This window comes from Hoplias malabaricus, chromosome X2 (genome assembly GCF_029633855.1).
Source record: "Hoplias malabaricus isolate fHopMal1 chromosome X2, fHopMal1.hap1, whole genome shotgun sequence".
Lineage (NCBI taxonomy): Eukaryota > Metazoa > Chordata > Actinopteri > Characiformes > Erythrinidae > Hoplias > Hoplias malabaricus.
The window spans coordinates 34,354,151-34,375,321 of NC_089819.1; the positions used below are offsets into that span (position 1 = coordinate 34,354,151).

Here is a 21,171-nt window from a genome sequence, read left to right on the forward strand (position 1 = left end):
GGTTCTTTATTCAGAACTCTTTATATGAAGATAACAGAGCCTACAGATTGTGGACATTCCAATCAAAGCCAAACAACTAGCTGACCACCTTAGGGAGCTTCTGGCCTCTGCAGCATTTGAGCTGTGTCTGTGGTTCTGAGCCACTTGCCTCAAGAAGCCAGATCCAAAAGTCAAGATTTGTGGCTAACTCATTATAAGTCTAATCCTCTGGAATCTACACTTGGACTTAGCTGGAACTGGGAAATTGACTCCATGGGCTACAAACACAGACCTATAACCTATGAGACACCAACCATGAGAAATATTTATAGAGTCTTAGCTACTCAATATGACCCTCTGGGCTATTGATTACTCTACACTACCAGAGCAAAGCTGATAATTTGGCACTTGCCCTCAGTACTTCTACAAGCATGATGCAGTTGGGAGGCTGATCTTGAGTTCTTACCTCTGACTGCCTTTCCCCATGCATACATGCTAGTAGACATTAATTTAGAGGGCACCACACGAGAAGTGCTTATTTTTGCGGATGCCTCAGAGCAGGCTTATGGAGCCGTAGCCTACATGAGGACTGAAGACATCAAAGGTCTTTCATTTTGCCTTGTTCACCTGTGGCTCCAAGATGCCTGCTTTCCATTTCACGCCTGAAGCTCTGTGCAGCACTAGTGGTGGCATAGCTGGCACGGGACCATGAGATGGAGCTTACTTTGAAAGTGACACTGTATTGTGATCAGATTCTACCACAGTACTGACTTGGCTACACTCTTGATCTTGCCACTACAAAGTGTTTGTGGGAGCTAGAGTGGCTGAGGTGCAGGAGTTAAAAGAGAAATTTACTTGGCGCTATGTAGACTCTGCAAATAACCCTGCAGATGATCTATTAAGAGGAAGGACTCTGTAATCCCTTATAGAACCAAATTGATGTCAGCAACCCTCCTTCCTCCTTCAGAAAACCCTAATACCTGGCCTGCAAGACTAAAAATGGAATCAACTGAGGATAAAACAGAGATCAGGGAAGCCACCTTTTGTGGAGTGGCAGTTACCTCTCCTATATGCACTGGTCTAGAGGAGAAAGTGTATGATACCTGGCAGGAGCTACTGGATGCTATAACTTAAGGTCTCCAAGTACAAGCTTCAGATACTGCTCCCCCTAATGCTGAGAAGTATCAAGAGGCAGAGATACTTCAAGAGGCAGAGATACAAGAAGGCTGAGCTGCCTACTGCTCATCTCCAAATATACAAGCCAGCCTTCTACTCCACTGGCGTGCATTGCTTTTGGCCCAGGTTAGTGAAGGTGGGCAGATGCCGTGAGACGTTCTGGGGAATTATATTTAAGTTTGTGACTAAGTTTGTGATTGAGTATTTAAATCTTCTTGGAAATATGAATGCAAATGCTTATTTAATGGCTTTGAGATAGTTTTTTGCTACGAGAGGAACCCCAGCCAAACTGTTGTTAGACCAAGGGATGAATTTTAAAAGGGGGGGGGGTGGCTTTTGATGTTACCATCCTTCCCTACTGGGGACAACAACTGAGGGGTGTTCAGACTTTCCCCGACACTGAATGATGAGCCTTTGTTCGAAGTAAATTTGCCATGCACATTTGAGGGCAGCTGTTGCAAAGACTGTTTGGGGTGCCTACCCCTTTAAGACATATGTAATAGAGTGAGGAAACACATGGTTTTGTGTTAGATTCCTGCTATGGTTAGAGAAGAAGTGTGCTGCACTACGTTACACGTTGAGATATAGTTTAAGTTCACTTGTTTAAGTTTAAGTACCTGTGATAGGTAATGTCATAGTCCCTTCCGGTGTTCCAAGAGTGTGATATACAGAGTATTGAGTTAATGACAGAAGGAAAGTGTCTGTTCCTTTGTTACTTTAAACCTTGTATGTTTCACTCTACATTTGTATGTATCCAGAATAGCCACTGAGTGTTTCTATTGCACTTTGCAAGATCTGTTTAGTGATTGAGCCTGCGCTTATTTCTCTTGTAGTAATGCAACTTTGTCTATAACTCCAGGTTATTGGTTACTATAATGTACATTTGGTTGCTAATTGGTTACTATACTGTTTACATTTACATTACCTGAAAGTGCATTGATCTGTGTAGGTATATTAAATATTCTTTATTATATTGCTATTAAAGAAGTCAATGTCTAATTAAGAATTGTTAATTGTTTCAGACTTATATTAATACTGTATATCATGATATACTGATGGGGATGACTGAATAGAATACGTTCAGGTCTCATCCTCTTCATTCCAGTGTACCGACTGATACACCTTCCTGTATGCTGTTAAAATACAAATCAAATAGCCCTACCTTAATTCCTTTGAAATAGTAGGGTTCCTGTGCTATTTTATTGAAAATCAGTGAGTCAGTTGTTTTAATCACTGGTACTCAAGTATTTGACTTTGAACTGTATCAAACAACAGCACTAGATGGAATCAGAGGATTCACAACTATCCATCCATCCATCCATTATCTGTAACCGCTTATCCAATTTAGGGTCGCGGGGGGTCCAGAGCCTACCTGGAATCATCGGGCGCAAGGCGGGAATACACCCTGGAGGGGACGCCAGTCCTTCACAGGGCAACACAGACATACACACATTCACACCTACGGACACTTTCGAGTCGCCAATCCACCTGCAACATGTGTTTTTGGACTGTGGGAGGAAACCGGAGCACCCGGAGGAAACCCACACGGACACGGGGAGAACACACCAACTCCTCACAGACAGTCACCCGGAGCTGGAATCGAACCCACAACCTCCAGGCCCCTGGAGCTGTGTGACTGCGACACTACCTGCTGCGCCACCGTGCCGCCCCGATTCACAACTAGATAATATTAATATGTATATAGCTATTAAAAATAAAAATACACAATAAAGAATTATTTAAGCTTTTTAGTTTATATTTGTTGTTCTAATGCATTATTATTTGATGTGAAACCTACAAAAACCTTGAAAACCTATAAATCAATAAAAGGAATATGTTTTTGCTGATGACTCTGCCCAGAGACAGCGTGAGATGACGTCATTTGAGTCAAAACGAAACTGAAAGTAAATGCCGTCTTTCTTGTTCCTTTGCAGCGTCTTTATTTCTGATTATAGCGAATATCATTAGAATCTTTCATGACGAACATGACACACAAATTTTGAAGGAGCACCTTGATTTTTAGGTGGTTTTTTACACTGGATTACTCCCAGAGGCTTCACAGCACCTCGATAAGAACGCTATTTTTAGAAATGGTAGGATGTGCTCTTTCTAACGGTATACGGAGCTCACAGACGCATTCAGACATTCAAGACTTACAAAGCTGATTATATAAGGTGTGTTTCTACCCCGCAGAATGCAGGGTTAGGGTTGATTGTAAGTAAAGAACACAGACCATAAATCATTGTCAAAAAGTCAAGCAATTGGTTAAAGAGTCACAAAACAAAACTATTAAGCAAAAACATCCCCAGAAAAAAAAATTAGGATAACCAACAAATATAATGTAACGTATATACAAAGAAAACTCTCAGCATCAATGATGAGAATTGTACACAAACGACCAATACCTGGAGATGAAATGGAATGAAGAAAAGTTTAAAGGGAGTCTCGAGACAGAGATGGGGAAAGATGAGCACAATGAGTCTAAAGTGTGATACCTCTCAATATTCTGTAGATGAGGACCTCTTGTACCTATTTTGGACATGATAGCTAAAAAAATGTATATTCCTGTCAAAATGATTTCAGTCTTCATACAGTATTATTTACAATCAATTTATGATTTTGTTGATTATTCATAATGATATACGTAAAACATGTAGTGTGTGTGTGTGTGCAGATAAGGAAGCTGGCTCTGTATTTAACCTGGGAGAGATTATCAGGCTACTGAAGTTTCCAGGTGTTGCAACAACTTTCACAGTTAAAATCATTTCAGGACTGCCCTCAGGTGAATTAAAATACACAGTAAACATAAACTAATACACATAATCACTTACTAAAAGGCTTAGTTCATAATTGTAATCAAAAATAATTTTTTTTTATAAAATTCAGATGAATTTGTTAGCGCTCCAATTTGTTTGCGTCCAGGGAACCAGTCTGATGTGTTTACGAAGCCCCCGTGTCTGTAAATGAGTGGAAAGACAAATTGGCTTTGTCCAATATGTCAGTGTTTTTCTGTTGCTGGAGGCCTCTGGAGTATTTTTTAGACAACGGAGAAAACTCCAGATGTTGAAAAGCACAAACTGAAATGAGAATATTGATCATGACTGCTCCATGGGTGGGTAATGTTGTCATGCCCTCGTCTCGTTGTGTCTGTTTTTCCCCGGTCATGTGCTCTTTCTCAGCACATGGCTATGTTTGTTTACGTTCTAGTCCCGCCTTTGTCCCACCTCCTCGTCTGTCATTTGTTAACCTGTCCCCTCGTTATCTGTCCAGGTGTGTCTCGTTTGTGTCAAGCATTTAAGCCCTCTTGTCTCACGTCCTGTTTGTCGAACATTTCTCATTTTCCTTTGTTTTGTCGTGGTCTCAGTCGTGTTGGTTCGCCATTGTTCTATGTCAAGTCGGTCATGTTTTCTGTCTGTCTCCGAAGTTCCCCCGTCGTAGTTTCATTTCCTTTGTAGTCATTTCGCTTAGTTGTCCGTCTGCCCCGTTTACCCTGTTTATTTCCTTGTCTCCAGTTTAGCCTGTTTTCCTTATGTTTAAAGTCTCTGTTGTGTTATTTTCCGTGAATAAACGTTTACTGTGTTTTAGCGAATGCGTCCGCCCTCAGTCAGTCCGCTCCGTGATCCTGACAGAATGTTCGACCCTTACATGGACGCAGCTAGCACGGACTATTATCTCAAGGGGTGTGCCATTCGCCGGACTCCATTCCGTACAGGCCCCAAAGATCCTGTGGGGGAGGTTTTAAAAGCGTCCTCGGAATGGAGTCGACGGCTCCAGCTCATGCCCGGCGAGGTTCCTGATCCCCTACCAGAGGAGTCGATGATTAGATCGAGTGATTACTCCAGCGGGAAGCGAAAGAATCGCCGAAAGAAACGTGCTGGAGTCACCCCCTCGATGGTCAATTACCCCCTCAGGTCTGGGAAAATTTTTTGGGGGGTGGTTAAGGGTAGGGGCTGTTAGCCTCCAACCTCAGGACTACGGAGGTGGGGCTAACAGGGGCGCACCTCTGAGGGATCTAAGGGGTACGCCTGTGAAACCCCCTAAACCCTCTACAGTTTCAGCGCGAGCCTGGCTAGCAGCACAAACCCGTCCTCATAAAAGCGGCGCCTCCAGCCGCTCCTGTCTTCGTGAGCGTGGCGCCCGCCTCTCCTGTCCTCGTGAACGCGGCGCCTCCAGCCGCTCCTGTCCTCGTGAACGCGGCGCCTCCAGCCGCTCCTGTCCTTGTGAGCGCGGCACCTCCAGCCGCTCCTGTCCTCGTGAATGCGGCGCCTCCAGCCACGCCTGTCCTCGCGAACGCGGCACCTCCAGCCGCGCCTGTCCTCGCGAACGCTGCACCTGTCCTCGTTTTCTCATTTCTCATTTTCCTTTGTTTTGTTGTGGTCTCAGTCGTGTTGGTTCGCCATTGTTCTATGTCAAGTCGGTCATGTTTTCTGTTTGTCTCCGAAGTTCCCTCGTCCTCGTTTCATTTCCTTTGTAGTCATTTCGCTTAGTTGTCCGTCTGCCCCGTTTACCCTGTTTATTTCCTTGTCTCCAGTTTAGCCTGTTTTCCTTATGTTTAAAGTCTCTGTTGTGTTATTTTCCGTGAATAAACATTTACTGTGTTTTAGCGAATGCGTCCGCCCTCATTCAGTCCGCTCCGTGATCCTGACAAATGTAGACTTGTTTTTACTGTTACGGATCACTTAAGGTGGAAATGTCCCCAAACCTGGGAGACAGCTAACAGCAGTACCAGAGGTGATAAAAAACGAAACACCTTGAATTACAAGTGAGTTTATGTGGTAATTCAAACCATGAATAAATACTTACAGACAAGTTAAACTTCATCCATGTGCAATCAATCTCAAACACACCGTTCCACCTTGAAAGACTGTTGCCCACAATTGTTGATGTTCCCTTTATATACATGCAATATTCAGGGAAGGACTGGGGTTATAGGAACTAGGGAAAGTTTCTCATTAGTGGGGTTTCTTTATTTGTATTTTTTTGTAAAATTTGAATAATTGAATTCATATAGTGTTTGTGTTGATAAAATGCACTCCGAAGTTCACTGTATGACAAAGAAATCAGACTTTTAAGTAATGTCAGTATTTAGATATTTTCCAAATCACAATTTGACAATAATATGACAATTGCATTCTGGGTTTTTCACAGTTGTGTTTCAGGTTATGTTTTCCGTTTTTACCATGAACTTCTTCCAGCTCCAGCCACAGCAAAATGGTTACCTGCTTGCTTACTTTGGTGTGGTTCAAATGGTATGTACCTATATAACTTTTATTCACATAAAAGTGTGAAATGCAGGGTTGGGCAAAATAAGATATTGTAATTTTAAATATGCATTTGATTAAATTAGAGTAGTTTATTTGCTTTTTTTTTTTTTTTTTTTTGAAAGAAAAACATGTAACCAAATCCTTTAAGAGGAGGCTGTCATCTATTTAAGTTCGTCATATGTTTTGCTTAAGTTTCGTTACTGACAGGAATTTTATGAGCACTAATGTTTTCGTATTGTTGAATAATTCTTTTATGGACGTTGCTGTTAGGATCTTTTGCCTCTTGTGGCCAAAATCAATACAGTTAATTCATTAAATGTTTTATCGTAAGCTGTGTTTGGCATATTGCACAATATGTGGCTGCTTTTTCCTTTACTAGATACATATGAGTTTATTATTAATTTGAGTGTTAATTTGAGTATTAATTTATTATCCAGGCATGTATCTGATTCACTTTGCCATTTGTCCTGGATAAAGGTTTGTGTTACAGGTTTGACATCCATTGGGGGAATATTTTCAAATAAGGCCCCTAAATACATGTTTAAACTTTAGGAAACCAAACTTTATAATAATAAAGTCTAATCATGCAGACTTAATTTTTGTTAGCAGTATTTTTTAGGCATTGATTTTTTCTCTGGGTTTATAATTACATGAAATATCTGAAAATATATTTTATTGATTATTTGTCAAGCCACTTTTGTTTCATATACTCAAAACAGCATTAAATCATATTTATATATTTAATGCTCTTTTGATTATATGACAAACAATAGAAAAGCTGTTCAAAAGCATATTCATCACTTTAAACATTATTGACACTTGAGTATTTGAATAACCTCTAGGTTAAAGCATTTTTACAAGTTGGTGGCTGCTTTGAAAAACAGCAGAGATGTTTGTGTGACAGTGCAGAAATATAATTTGGCGTTGTGTGCTCAGAGTGTGTACACAGTGCATTTTCATTTTTTTTACCTGAAAACCTATAGGAATATGCAAAACAAAACAACATATCAGTCAGAGGAATTTTTTTCACTTTAGTCTTTGATAAGAGAATTTTTGGAGTATGAGAAAACTAGAAATTAAAAACACAGAAAGAACATGCTCTGACGCTGGCAAATGTACTAAAAGTTTTGAGAAGGGCACAAATTTTGGTTATTATAAATATTCCATAATTATTATTAATATTATTATTATTATTATTATTATTTTAGCTTTTATTGACAAATGCATCCAGTTTAAAGAAAGACTTTATTTAGGGTGTTGACCCTTCTTTAAAAGTTCTGCAACTCATCTTGGCATGCTGGATATCAGCGTCTGTCCTTGCTATTTTTCTTGGAGAGAAGTGGTTTCTTTGCTGCCCTTCTGGACATCAAGCCATCCACCAAAAGCCTTTGTCTCACTGTGCATTCAGATGCACTCACACTTGCCCTCTGGCATTTCTGAGCAAGCTCTGCACTAGTGGTAACCCGATCTCATAGGTGCATTCTCTTTAGGAGACGGACTTGACACTTGCTTGACATTCTTGGGTGCCCTGAAGCCTTTTTCACTGCAATAGAACCACTCTCCTTGAAGTTCTTGATGAGTCAATAAATGGTTGATTTGGGGTGCTCTTTTCCTTCCCTGTGAAACCCTTTTGATGCACGTGTTTCCTTGGAGGTAACCATGGTTAACAGAAGAAAATTTAAAAACATCACTACTTTTAAAGCAACCAGTATACTCTTCTAATTAGCATGACAGAGTGATATCAGCTGTCTTGTCCTCGTTAACCTTTTCTCCTGAGGTAACGTGATCATCACTGAAATGATGTTAGCAGGCCATTTTGTAGGGCTGAAATGCAATGGCTGGAATGTAGTAATTTTTATGACAGGGAATGATCTTGCAATTAATTGCAATTTATCTAATCACTATTTATATTATCTAAAGTTAATACTAAATACCACCATAAAAAAGGCAGCAAACTTTGTGAAAACCAAAATTTGTGAGATTCTCAAAACCTTTGGCCACAACTGTAGTAAAATTAACTTATCAGTTAATGTCAAAGACATGCTCAGGCAGCCTGGAACTGTTGCTGGCATCTTGTGATTATTTATCATATGGGAAGCTTCATTGCCTAGATAATTCATATCCACTTCTGTAATTTAGAACAAAATTAATTTTTAGGCTAGCTACATTTTGTGTTTTTATAGTGGTCATTCCTAATAGTTATCAGAGAAATAGCCGGTGCTGTCCCCTTTTTAATAAGGATGAAATTTCCAGTGTTTGCTGGAAGTAATCAGGTTAATTAATATTCAGGTTTAAAACACAAACAAACAAACAAAAATAAAAAACACATTTATCATAGATATAAAGAAAACATTTCAAATATGTATACAGCGTGTGCCATTTATATGGATACACCTTAATAAAATGGAAATGGTTGGTTGTATTAACTTCCTGTTTGTGGCACATTAGTATATGGGAGGGAGAAAACTTTTCAAAATGGGAGGTGAGCATGACCGCCATTTTAAAGTCAGCCATTTTGGATCCAACTTTTGTTTTTTCAATGAGAAGAGGGTCATGTGACATATCCCTGGAGCTGTGTGACTGCGACACTACCTGCTGCGCCACCGTGCCGCCCTGTATCATTACAATTAGCCAGCAATTACTGACAGCTCAAGCACATTTCTTGTTTGTCAACTACATTATCAAAATGATACCAAACTGCAGACCTAGATTTTTATTTAGACGTTTTCCATTTCACATATTCTATGATTTGCTAAATAAAAAGCAAATATCAATAAAGAAATTGTGTGATTTTCCAAAGTATATAGTTACATGGCTTTGCTTTTAAGTTTGTAATGGTATAGCACAATATATTCATGTTGATAACAATCAACATTTAGAAGCATTTTAGGTCAAAATATCATGAACATTAAGTGTGCACCAAAATGTGGGTAAATACTAAAAACATATGTTACATAATTAAACCTTTTTCAATACAGTCATATAATATTTTGTTTTACTTTATAACTTGTGGCTATAAAGTAACTTTATAAATTGTATTTATAAAGTAAATGTTTAATTTATAAACATGTTGTGTTACTTTATTTTTAAAATATGTGTTCAGGCAGTCTATTCTGCCCCCCTGCTGTGTGTTTGCCTCCTTCCAAAGGAACTAACTGAAACACTTTATCTAACTTAAACATGAATGTGTCGAGCAAAACCTCTGTAGTCAGAATAGGCAGATGAATGAGCAATAATATCAAAACAAAGAAAGTAAACTTATTTTACATTTTGCATAAAATGTGTACATACAGTGTGTTTCTTCTTTTAATGTGTCTGTATACATTGTTTTGTGCATCCTAGGTGATTCAGGGTGTGGTTATTGGACGCCTGACTGTAAGATATTCTGATAAATCTTTGCAACTGTTCTCAGTTGGCCTGAGTAGCTTGGTGGGACTTGCACAGGTAACCACACACAGGCAATATTATAATGCTATTTTAATCATTTGTATTAAACAGTTATTACTAAATACTAATAAGTATTTAGGCATTATGTAAGGAACATGACTGCATATTTTTTTTACTTTTAAAAAATGAAAAACTATAGAACATGCACAGTTAGTGTCAATCCCAAATGTAAATAAACCCGAACTTCTGTCTAATCAAAAAACAAAGCCTCTGAAAAAGGTTTATTGGTAATATTTCAAAAGCTTTTATGAAGGTCTTGCCTCTATATCAGTGACATTTACTGTATTAATTTTACTTTGGTGCTGTAATCTGATTTAATTTTTTTTTTTATTATTTTCTATGGAAATATAATATATATAACACAAATGGTTTATGCTCAACACAATTAGATGAAATGTGGCATTCTGACATCCTGATTGCAGCCAGTAAGTTTAAATATGTGATGATAAATATGTGATGATAAATAAAGGTGTTTGTTGTTTATATAAGCCAAAAAATAGCAAAAATTATAAATATGTCATCCAATAATTTCTTATGGACTGAAAAATATAATTGAATGGCTTAACTGACTATCTATTTTCCTGCCCAAAATCCACGCCCTCCCGTCCGGACCTGCATGTGTATCACAGATATTATATAGCATTCTACTCAACTCGGTTCAACTGGCCAACAAATACCATTTTTTGAAATAATTCGCATCAGCCGATGCCTGTACTCAAAAAAAGGCAATATTCAAAAAAGCTCAATATATTCAATTATGTTAAGTATGTTTTTATGCTGTTCTCCCTGTGTCTGCGTGGGTTTCCTCCGGGTGCTCTGGTTTCCTCCCATGGTCCAAAAACACACATTGGTAGTTGGATTGGCGACTCACAAGTGTCCGTAGGTGTGAGTGTGTGTGTTGCCCTGTGAAGGACTGGTGCCCCCTCCAGGGTGTACTCCCACCTTGCGTCCAATGATTCCAGGTAGGCTCTGGACCCACCGTGACCCTGAATTGGATAAGCGGTTACAGATAATGAATGAATGAACAACATTATGGGTGACATACAAGAGTTCAAAAGAGGACAAATTGTTGGTGAACGTCTTGCTGGCGCATCTGTGACCAAGACAGCAAGTCTTTGTGATGTATCCAGAGCCATGGTATCCAGGGTAATGTCAGCATACCACCAAGAAGGACGAAACACGTCCAACAGGATTAACTGTGGACGCAAGAGTAAGCTGTCTGAAAGGGATGTTCGGGTGCTAACCCAGATTGCATCCAAAAAACATAAAACCACAGCTGCCCAGATCACGGCAGAATTAAATGTGCACCTCAACTCTCCTGTTTCAACCAGAACTGTCCATCGGGAGCTCAACAGGGTCAATATACACGGCCGGGCTGCTATAGCCAAACCTTTGGTCACTCATGCCAATGCCAAACATCGGTTTCAATGGTGCAAGGAGCGCAAATGTTGGGCTGTGGACAATGTGAAACACGTATTGTTCTCCTTTAAAGTCCACCTTTACTGTTTTCCCCACATCCGGGAGAGTTACGGTGTGGAGAAGCCCCAAAGAAGTGTACCACCCAGACTGTTGCATGACCAGAGTGAAGCATGGGGGTGGATCAGTGATGGCTTGGGCTGCCATATCTTGGCATTCCCTTGGCCCAATACTTGTGCTAGAAGGGCGCATCACTGCCAAGGACTACCAAACCATTCTGGAGGACCATGTGCATCCAATGGTTCAAACATTGTATCCTGAAGGCGGTGCCGTGTATCAGGATGACAATGCACCAATACACACAGCAAGACTGGTGAAAGATTGGTTTGATGAACATGAAAGTGAAGTTGAACATCTCCCATGGCCTGCACAGTCTTGTATATGTCACTTGTATATGTCTTTCCCAAGACGAATTGATGCTGTATTGGAAAAGGGGGCACTACACCATACTAATAAATTATTGTGGTCTAAAACCAGGTGTTTCAGTTTCATTGTCCAACCCCATATATATATATATATATATATGATATATATATATATATAAAAGTGTTGCTTTTATATATTTTTTTTGTTCAGTATATCTAAAAAGAACTATCAATTATGTCTGAAATCTCACCAGGCAGTTCTTTAATACTGGTTCACACTCCCTCTGGCAGTCCCTCTAGAGAAGTAGTCCTTCTGTGTCTGTTTACAAGATGGAAGAGAATCACATATAAAGTGCACAACTACAGAATAAGAGTACAACTCAGTTTACTATAAACCAGGAATCTTCACCTCAGATCCTGAAGAGCCCGTGTCCAGCATTGTTGGATATTTTCCCTACTTAAGAAGACCCACGTAAACCCAGCAATTAATAGAGGATTAGAACATGAAAATCATCAAACTGTGCTGGACACCAGCCCTCTAGGACAGGAAATAAATATGGACTCTATATGATAAGTATGTTTACAATATTAATGTAGCTTTTTTATAGTCATATGTTTATTTTCTATATAATTTAATGTAAACAATGCTTTATTAACAGTTTTGTTCATGAAGATATTCCAGGTCTAATTATATTTAGTAATATAATATACTAAATTATATCTACCCATAATCACCTGGTCATCAAGTTGTAAATTTCAAAGAGAATTCTCATCTTGTCTCTGGTCTTTATACTATAAAGTTTTATGACTGAGAAAAAGTGGTTGCTTGTGGTAGAAAAGTCACAAAATATTGTTGGTTTAAGTAATATCCAATAAATAACATTACTAAATAATTTTTGGTCATATCAGTCTTCATCCCCCTTAGTTTGCATTTTTGTCAATACTGGTAATAAACAAATGATCGTAATACAATAAACATCACTTTTCATGGGATATGGATGACATTTAAATTCTGAGGTAACTTTACTGGCTAGCTAACACTAATCTAGCATTATACTGAAAGAGCTTAGGCTTAACCATGGTTATAACTCACATTTAATAACCAAAGTATTAATTACATATATTAAATTAATTGTATTCAATGTCAAACGTTTTTGAAAGAAATTATTTTCGTACTTACAGAGCCAGCTCCCTGATGAGCACGGGTTTAACCAAACGCATGTGCAAAGGCAACCAGCAATTCTATACTGCGTCTAAATTTTATTTCACATATCTGTCACATGACGAAACATATTGGATTTGGGTCACTTTAACCTGCTATGTGACAGAGTGTGCACAAATAAATCAGAGCTTCTATGAGGTGTAAAGCTGACAAAAAATAACTGTAGCTTTACCCTGTATTGTTGTAAGTAGGTTGCTGTAGCGTGTTAGGCTGTTTTAGGCTTCGTCCAAGAATTATGTTGACAAGGCTGAACATGTGGAGTGGAGGGTTGGCTTTATAACCACATTTATCTAAAAAAAAGGAATATGTGAATCTCAAAATTATAAACTGAACACCTACCCAATGAACGAATATCCAAATATTTGGGCCAGCCCTATGATATCAAATTCAAATCAGATTTATTTGTATAGTGCTTTTTACAACTAATTTTGTCACAAAGCAGCTTCACAGATTTCCAATAAAGATAAAGTTTTAACATGAAATGTAAAAATGTAAAGAATATAAAAATCCCCCGGGAGAGGCCCCACTTGTTTACTTTGAAAAAAGTAGAGGGATGGACTTAGTTTTGTTCTGTTTGGCTGTATGTAAAGCAGAGAATGTGAACATTTACAGAGCATGGCTAATGACTTCGGCATATCTGACTATGACAGCTTTAACTAAAAGGAGAGAAGGACACACAGACGCGGGAGCATCCTGAAACACTAGCATCCCTCCGCTAAACCGTCAACAAACCTGAGTGATCGCATGAAGCGGCAGGATGACAGCACCAGCATCACCCCCTGTAATTCCCTGTTTCCATGGACCCCCTGGTAATACCGCCTTTATCTATGGGGGAGCATTAACTACCAAAAGATAAACTAAACAAATGAGTTTTTAGCCAAGATAAAGGCATGTACTAATAAAGGCATGTACTAATATTTCTGCATCCTGCAGGGATAAGGCACTTCTAATATTAGCGATGTTGCAAAAATGTAAAAAAGCTGTTCTAGTGATACTGCCTATGTTTTGATCAAATGGTAAATCCGGGTCAATTATGACACCAAGATTTTTCACTGCTGAACCAGGTTTAACTGGAAAGTCAGCGAGATTTCAAATTAAATCTGATAATTTATTTCTTGCCACCTTTGGACCCAAAAGCAGGACCTCTGTTTTGTTGCTGTTTAGAAGGAGGAAGTTACGCAAAATCCAGCCTTTCACGTCTTTTACACAGTCCTCTATTTTCTTTAATCTGTGTCTGTCATCGGGCTTGGCTGAAATATACAATTGCGTGTCGTCTGCGTAACAGTGAAAGTTAATGTCATGGTTTCTTATAACTGTGCCTAGCGGTAACATGTATAATGTAAATAATAATTGTCCTATAATAGAGCCTTGTGGAATTCGAAATCTTACTTTAGAATAATTTGAATTTAAATTGTTTACTTTTACGAATTGACGTTCTGTTAAGTAAGATTTGAGGCAATACAGCCAGCAGTAGTCATGATATTGCAGGTACTTACTGCTTTTGGTTGATTTTAGGAACTTACACCAGAAACGTTACTGCAGGAGCCGGTGGCAGTTTTAGTGCCTCTGTAATAAAAAATCCTGAAGAGACAATCTATAAAATAGATCTATGGATGGTTAATAAGTTGTAAAAACAGAAATAACAGTAGAAACAAGTAACAGGAAAACCAGAGCGATCAGAACAGCTTCTTCTAAACGGGTACAGGAACAGCCAAACGGGTTGCCAGATCCTCAGAATCCACTGGACATGAGTTGAGGTGGTGTAGCTCACTGCCTTATTTATGTTTATTTACAAGCATGGCTGTCACTATTACTGGGGTCTGGGGTAATTACCTCATAGCAGCAAACTTCTTTGATGAGTTACAAATTAAGCAAAGCAACAAGGATCTAAGATAACATTAGTTCTATCTAGCCGCCGTTTGAGAAAAACATCCAGAGTCCAGTTTGCTGCTTTATAAAAATGTGTTGCAGGCCTCAAATTCAAAATGATTGAATATTTGCAAAAAAACAATAAAGTTTTGAGTTTGAACATTAAATAGCTTGCCTTTGTATTGTATTCAATTTAATATAGGTTGAAAAGGATTTGCAAATCATGTTGTACAAGCTTCTCCAAGGTTATCTGCAGACAGATGGAGCTAGATGAATAAGAGGACTTCACACATGCAGTTCTCTAGTTTATTTTTGAGACAAAATGGCCACTACCACCATGTGACTAACAAACCATATGACTTTTACCAACCAATGAGAAGATGAACATAAACAATAACAAGGATAACTGAAGAGGGTGCTATAACATAAGTAATATTAATACATGTAACATAACACTCCACACCTGGCATTGAAGAAAATGCCACTGTTAAAATCTATACACCTTAAAGTGAGGAAGCATCTAGGTGGTTCTTCGTCGACAAACACCACCACCTCAGTAATGGGAAGAAAGAAGACCTTGGAAGTTCCTCCTCTGGAAACTTTGTGTTCTACATTTCTGGCCTTACCATCATTTCCAGGAAGGGTTTTCATCACCAAAGCAATGGGCCACTGGTTTCTGCAAACTTTTTGAGTAGGAATAATCAATGGAGTCAGTAGGGATGGAGCATTTGCATCTGCCATGAGACTTCTGCCATGAGAGTAAATAGAACTTCATGTGTTTTGGTGTTTCATGCGCTCATGGTAGTAGTTGACGAGCAGAATACCAATGTGGTTATGACCAGGGATGATAATAGGGTGTTTCTCCTCTGTGGAGAGAGATGATTTAATAAGCCAGTCTCCGATTCGCAAGAGTTCATTCCCATCGAGGACAGGATCCAACTTCCTTAGTGGACTGTTATTAGGGATCTCTCTCACTTCCTTCAGTCCTTCATGTCTCTACATCCTGTGTTCTGATTTGTAGTCTTGGCTTTGTAAGTCTCAGTGATTTGGATCAACGTGGCTATGGCCCTTATGAGAGAGTGCCATGAAGAGAACCTGTCATATCGCTGATGGCCTAGGTTTGTATTGCTGCATGCTGTGAGCTGAGATTGAACTTCCACATCCTTCTCCTCCTATCTGAGGTGCATGCTGTATCTCAGGAGTCTGGCTACACCATGGAGCTGGTCCAGGGTGAGGAGCTGCTATGTATTTGACATTGCTGCACACCTTGCACTGAACTGCAATCTTTGGTGACATGTTCACTTGAAGAGTAACATCTAAAACATACACCCACTTCTTTGAGAAGCATCTTGCATACTTTGATGGCTTTTGCTCTGAAACCTCTACAGTGTTTAAGTGGGTTGGCTTTTTATGTATAGGACACTGCTCATTAACTCCTTGAGCTTGAACTCCACAGTTTGCGGGGTAAAAAGCACAACTTATATAATCAGCTTTATAATTCTTGAATGTCTGAATGCGTCTATGAGCTCTGCATACCATTAGAAAGTGCAGATCCTACCGTTTCTAAAAATAGCACTCTCACTGCTGTGAAGCCTTAGTTCTGAGTTATAGTTTTTTAAAAGTTTTTGTAGGTTTCACATCAAATAATATTGCATAAGATCACCAAAAATAAACTAAAAAGCTTAAATAATTCTTCATTGTGTGTATTCATTCATTGTGTGTAATTTGTATAAATTGTATTGTAGTTTGAATGTTAGATCCTATTTTGTAAGTCGCTTTGGATAAAAGCGTCTGCCAAATGTATAAATGTAATGTTCTTCAATGTATTCTAAATAAACAAGTATCATCATATTATTATTATAATATTATAAGATTATAATATAATATAATATAATAATATAATAATAATAATAATAATTGTTATTATTATCAGCAGCTGAGAATACTGCCAAAGTACCAAAACATTTTTTATTTGTTGGGATATTGTCCATATTTGCCCTGAACTAAATTCCTGAAAATTTGGGCCTGCTGTGACTGTCAAAGCTTTATCAGTCATACATCCCAGAGCTTAGAATATCAAGAAAAATATGTCTGTCTGATGCTACAAATTTATTTTATCACAGTAATATGCGAAGTAATAAATTAGCATGAAAAATGCTTATGTCTTCAACTAACAGACACCTCACCCTAACAATCTGTGTCAAGATATCTGATGTGGGAGTATGATTTCATGGCTGTACATTGAGAAATATGGAAAAAAAAAAAGCAGGCACTAGGTAAAATTTTGGTCAAAACATGACCAATTTATAGAAAAAATGATTTATCGGTCAGCATGAAAACCTCAAGTGATTAGATATTTGAGTAACAAAGGGTCTTTAGAAAATAAAACAACATTGAATATGGCTATGTCACATAATTACTGTTTAAATGCAACTGAAAGAGGCACTGAAAAAAATGGAATAGCAAAATTGCTATATAGATAGGGTTCTTTTAATATCTAGCATTGCAGGTCCCTGTTGAGTCGACATTAGATGTAGACGTGAGCTGTTTTGTGCGTGGAGATTTTTTTGAGTTTTTAGAACTACCCATTCTTTTCACAAAACTATTCACCTTCAATGTGGTAGCAACTGAAGAAGACTGAGAAAAGCTTGGGTCATTGTGAATGTAAGCTTCTCTTGAAATGAAATCAGCAAAGTAAGCAAATGATGGGAAATGCACATTTTAGTGTAATTTGTAATAACTCCCATGAGAGATCCATTTCTCTTGGAGTCTAAATGGCAATTTCTCCACTATGGGTTTCAGTCCTCTAGCAGTATCTAAGTAAGAAAGTCCAAGTAGGATGCCAGGTCTCCTAGCTCTCTGAGTCTCTGAGGATCTTTATAACTAATTTTCGGAAACCTTTCCAATTTGTCAAAAAGAACATTTTTAATAATTTCTGGTGACCCATTGGAGTCCATGCCATGTTTAGGCCTAAAGCTGGATCATTGATGTGGCTGGCTCAAATCCGCTTCACGTGGTTCAAAGACTGTGGACCTTGGTTGATTAGCTTGATTAGCAGGTCGAGCTCCTCACGACAGGAAAGTCCTGTTCCTTCTATGCAGTTTATGGCATGTAGGGACTACTGTATCTATCTATCTATCTATCGTTACAATTATATAGCGCCTTTCTAGATACCCATGAACGCTTTACAATTCACACTGCTCAGAACACTCAATCCACACACGCTGGCGAGAAGCGGCAGCCAAACGTGCACAGCGTACTCTCGACCAGGAACGACCGTCCACCTGGAGGACTGCATCGGGCACTAGGATTTCACCCAGGATAGAGTGCCAATCCATATCTGGGCACACACACATTCACTCACACAGCAGGACAGTTATTAGACTGAAGCCAATTCACCTACCCTCCATGTTTTTGGACTGTGGGAGGAAACCGGAGACCCCGGAGGAAACCCACGCAGACACGGGGAGAACATGGAAACTCCACTTGAACCCAAGATCCCAGCGCTGGGAGGTGAACCTGCTAACCACTAAGCCACCATGCCGCCAAATATACTGTAGGGTCAGAAGCCATTCTAGAATGAGATTCAACATACTTGCCAGTTCTTTCTCGTGGAGATAGAAAGGGATGAGCTTCAAATATCTGAGGCTCTCCTGCCTCTCTTAGACTCTGCTACTGAAGATTCAAGAGCTTCAGCTTCAGCAACTGCAATTTCATTCTCTAGCTTTAGTGTAGGAAGAAACGGCATCCATTCGAGCTTTCTCCAATAACAGCTCATTTTCCTTCTGAACGAAGACTGAACAGGCTCATGCAGCTAACACTTTAGCCCTTGCTTTGGCTACAGTTACGCTTGTAATTTTTTTTTTTACCCAAGCTAGAGATGCTAGCTGCTGACCTTGTGATAAATGCCTCATCTTATAGTAGATCAGTCTAGCACCACTGAATCAGATGTTGGACAGTCTTTCACTTATTCGTAAGGGTATCTGCTGTGTAGAACCCATTGTGGTATTGACTTTTCACTATTCTGTCACCTGAGTACATAGCAGAGCACAAATCACCAGATAGCTAAACACTTTTAGCAGACTTAATTACAGTAGCACTAGGAAACTTCAGTGATGAAGGGACACCAAGTGATGTGTTGGCTTGCATGACCATTTATTGAAGGCCCAATACTTCCATAAAGTCAAGTTGCAGTAGTGTGAAACTGAAATAATATATAAAAATAACATAAAATGAAATATGACCCGAAATAATTTCTAAGGGCATAGAAGAACTGATCTACTTACAAAGTTTCTCCAAGGTTTATACAGACAGATGGAGCTAGATGAATGAGAAAATTTCACACATGCAATTCTCTAGCTTGTTTTTGAGATAAAATGGCGGCTACCACTATGTGACTAACAAACAATATTACTTTTACCAACCTTAATAATAAGGACAACTGAAGTAGCCTGTAGAGGGTGCTATAACCACATAAACAAATGAATACATGTAACATAATGATGGATATTTGCTCAAAAAAAAATTTTTCACATGCATTAAGTTTCACTAGTATCTGTGCAATAAAATCTGATGCATGGCTAGTTTAACCATGTATCTCAAAAGGCAACTGGCTTAACCGCAGTATCAGATCTGTAGTTCCCAGTTTTGAGCTCTGACCTGCTGCTCTCAGTACCGCAAAAAAAAAAAAAAAAAAAAAAAACGCTGTAGGAGGTGAATCCATTGCCCGCATTTCATGTTAAAACTTTATCTTTACTGAAATTCTGTGTAGCTGTGTTGTGACAACATCAGTTGTAAAAAAAAATAATAATAAAATGCACAAATAAATTTGATTCGATTTGATTGGCTAAATAAAGGTGATGACCAATGAAAAGTGTGTTCTCTGTTTAGGAGCCGTAGTGAATCTGCCCCTCGCACCGGCTGAGATGAGAGCTGCGTGTTTCTGTTTCAAACGTAAAACAGAAAAAATACGTAACAAAACGGGTTCCATATCGATTCAAAACAAAACACATCTTTTAGTGTCCAAATACAGAACCATTTTTAATTCCATACTTTACGGGACGGTTGGCAACACTACATGTTCTATTCTGTCAAGATATCTGGAGACAGAGAACCGTTGTTGAAAATTGTTGAAAATTTGGGGGGGGCTAAAGCCCCCATAAAACAGGTCAAACGACATCCATGTTTATAGGTATAACAAAGATTATTCACTCAGCAGGGCTCTTGTTATAGAAATCTTTAATTACTCTATGTGAAACCAGGAAGGAAAATCGAAAGATTTATTCTCAAAGAATTCTTTGGGGAGACCAGAGGAATAAGACACACAGTCAAAGATTCTCTCGTATCTCACGAGTTTATTGAACAAATCAAGTCATACATATAGAGCCCCAGTCACGTACACCAGCAACGTTTTAACCCAAACATTCCCTCATTGGTGGAAAAATGGTGAGAATGTCCTTCATACATTTAGACAACACACATAACAGCTCAGACCTGTAATTTTCCACAGGTCACCGTAACCACAACTTCAAGCACTAAGGCCTACTATATGACTAAGAATTAATTAAGATTAATCGAAACCCCATATCATTATTTATTATAAAACATTACTCATTAGTGTTAATCTGCATTTTTCCATTACAGCTCTCTCTGTATGTTTACTAATCTCTTTGTATAAATTCACATGTAAATTGGGGGAGTGGCTTGAGAAAGAGGGCTGAAAGAATGGGTGAGATTTTTAGTAGGATTTCTTTCCAAACCCACCCACACTGACTGGTTTCTGCAAAATCACCTACCCTAGCTTTAAGTGTAATTAACTTTTTTAAATGATTTAAAGACTAAATGATTTTGTGGCATAAAACTGTAGCATTACATCAGCGTTTGTTTGAAGTTCAGTTTCTATCTAGTGTCTTCCTGTTTTATTTTTATAAATGTATTTCTTTTTAATAAGGTGCTGGTTACCAACGTGTTCCAGTTCTGCTTTGTTGTTGTGCCAATGATGCTGTCACTGAGTATCTTCAATGTCATCACAGACAGCATGTTAACAAAAAGTGTTCCAGCTTCTGACACAGGTAATGCAAGCATAACTTATTTTGTTGTATTTGCCTAAATGGATTTATAATGTAAGCAATACCATTTATTTTACTCTGCACCCTTTCAAACAGAAGTGCTGAAGCACTTTTAAACTAGACGGGACAACCTAGAAACATGTTGGTACACCAATCAACTCAGATCATTCAGTAACCATCTGTAAACACTCATCTAGTCCGGGGTCACGGTGGGTCTGGAGCCTACCCGGAATCACTGAGAGCAAGGCGGGAACAAACCCTGGAGGGCAACACACACTCACTTACACAATCACACGTAGGGACAC

At 38.7% G+C, this 21,171-nt stretch overlaps 1 protein-coding gene across 6 annotated transcripts in view; it reads left to right on the forward strand.

Annotated features, from left to right (window-relative positions):
- The window catches only part of LOC136676489 (solute carrier family 22 member 18-like), a 194,073-nt gene that overhangs the window by 150,448 nt on the left and 22,454 nt on the right, over positions 1-21,171 (forward strand). For 4 of the 6 annotated variants that reach the window (XR_010796297.1, XR_010796299.1, XR_010796298.1 and 1 more), the window contains exons 6-9: positions 3,830-3,937; positions 6,304-6,404; positions 9,762-9,863; positions 20,749-20,869. Coding sequence is in view for 3 of the 6 variants with exons in the window: in XM_066653556.1 (XP_066509653.1) it covers positions 3,830-3,937; positions 6,304-6,404; positions 9,762-9,863; positions 20,749-20,869 (432 nt within the window). In the remaining 3 variants the exon portion in view is untranslated. The remainder of the gene's footprint in view (positions 1-3,829; positions 3,938-6,303; positions 6,405-9,761; positions 9,864-20,748; positions 20,870-21,171) is intronic. The other 2 variants (XM_066653557.1, XM_066653559.1) reach the window with 2 other exon arrangements.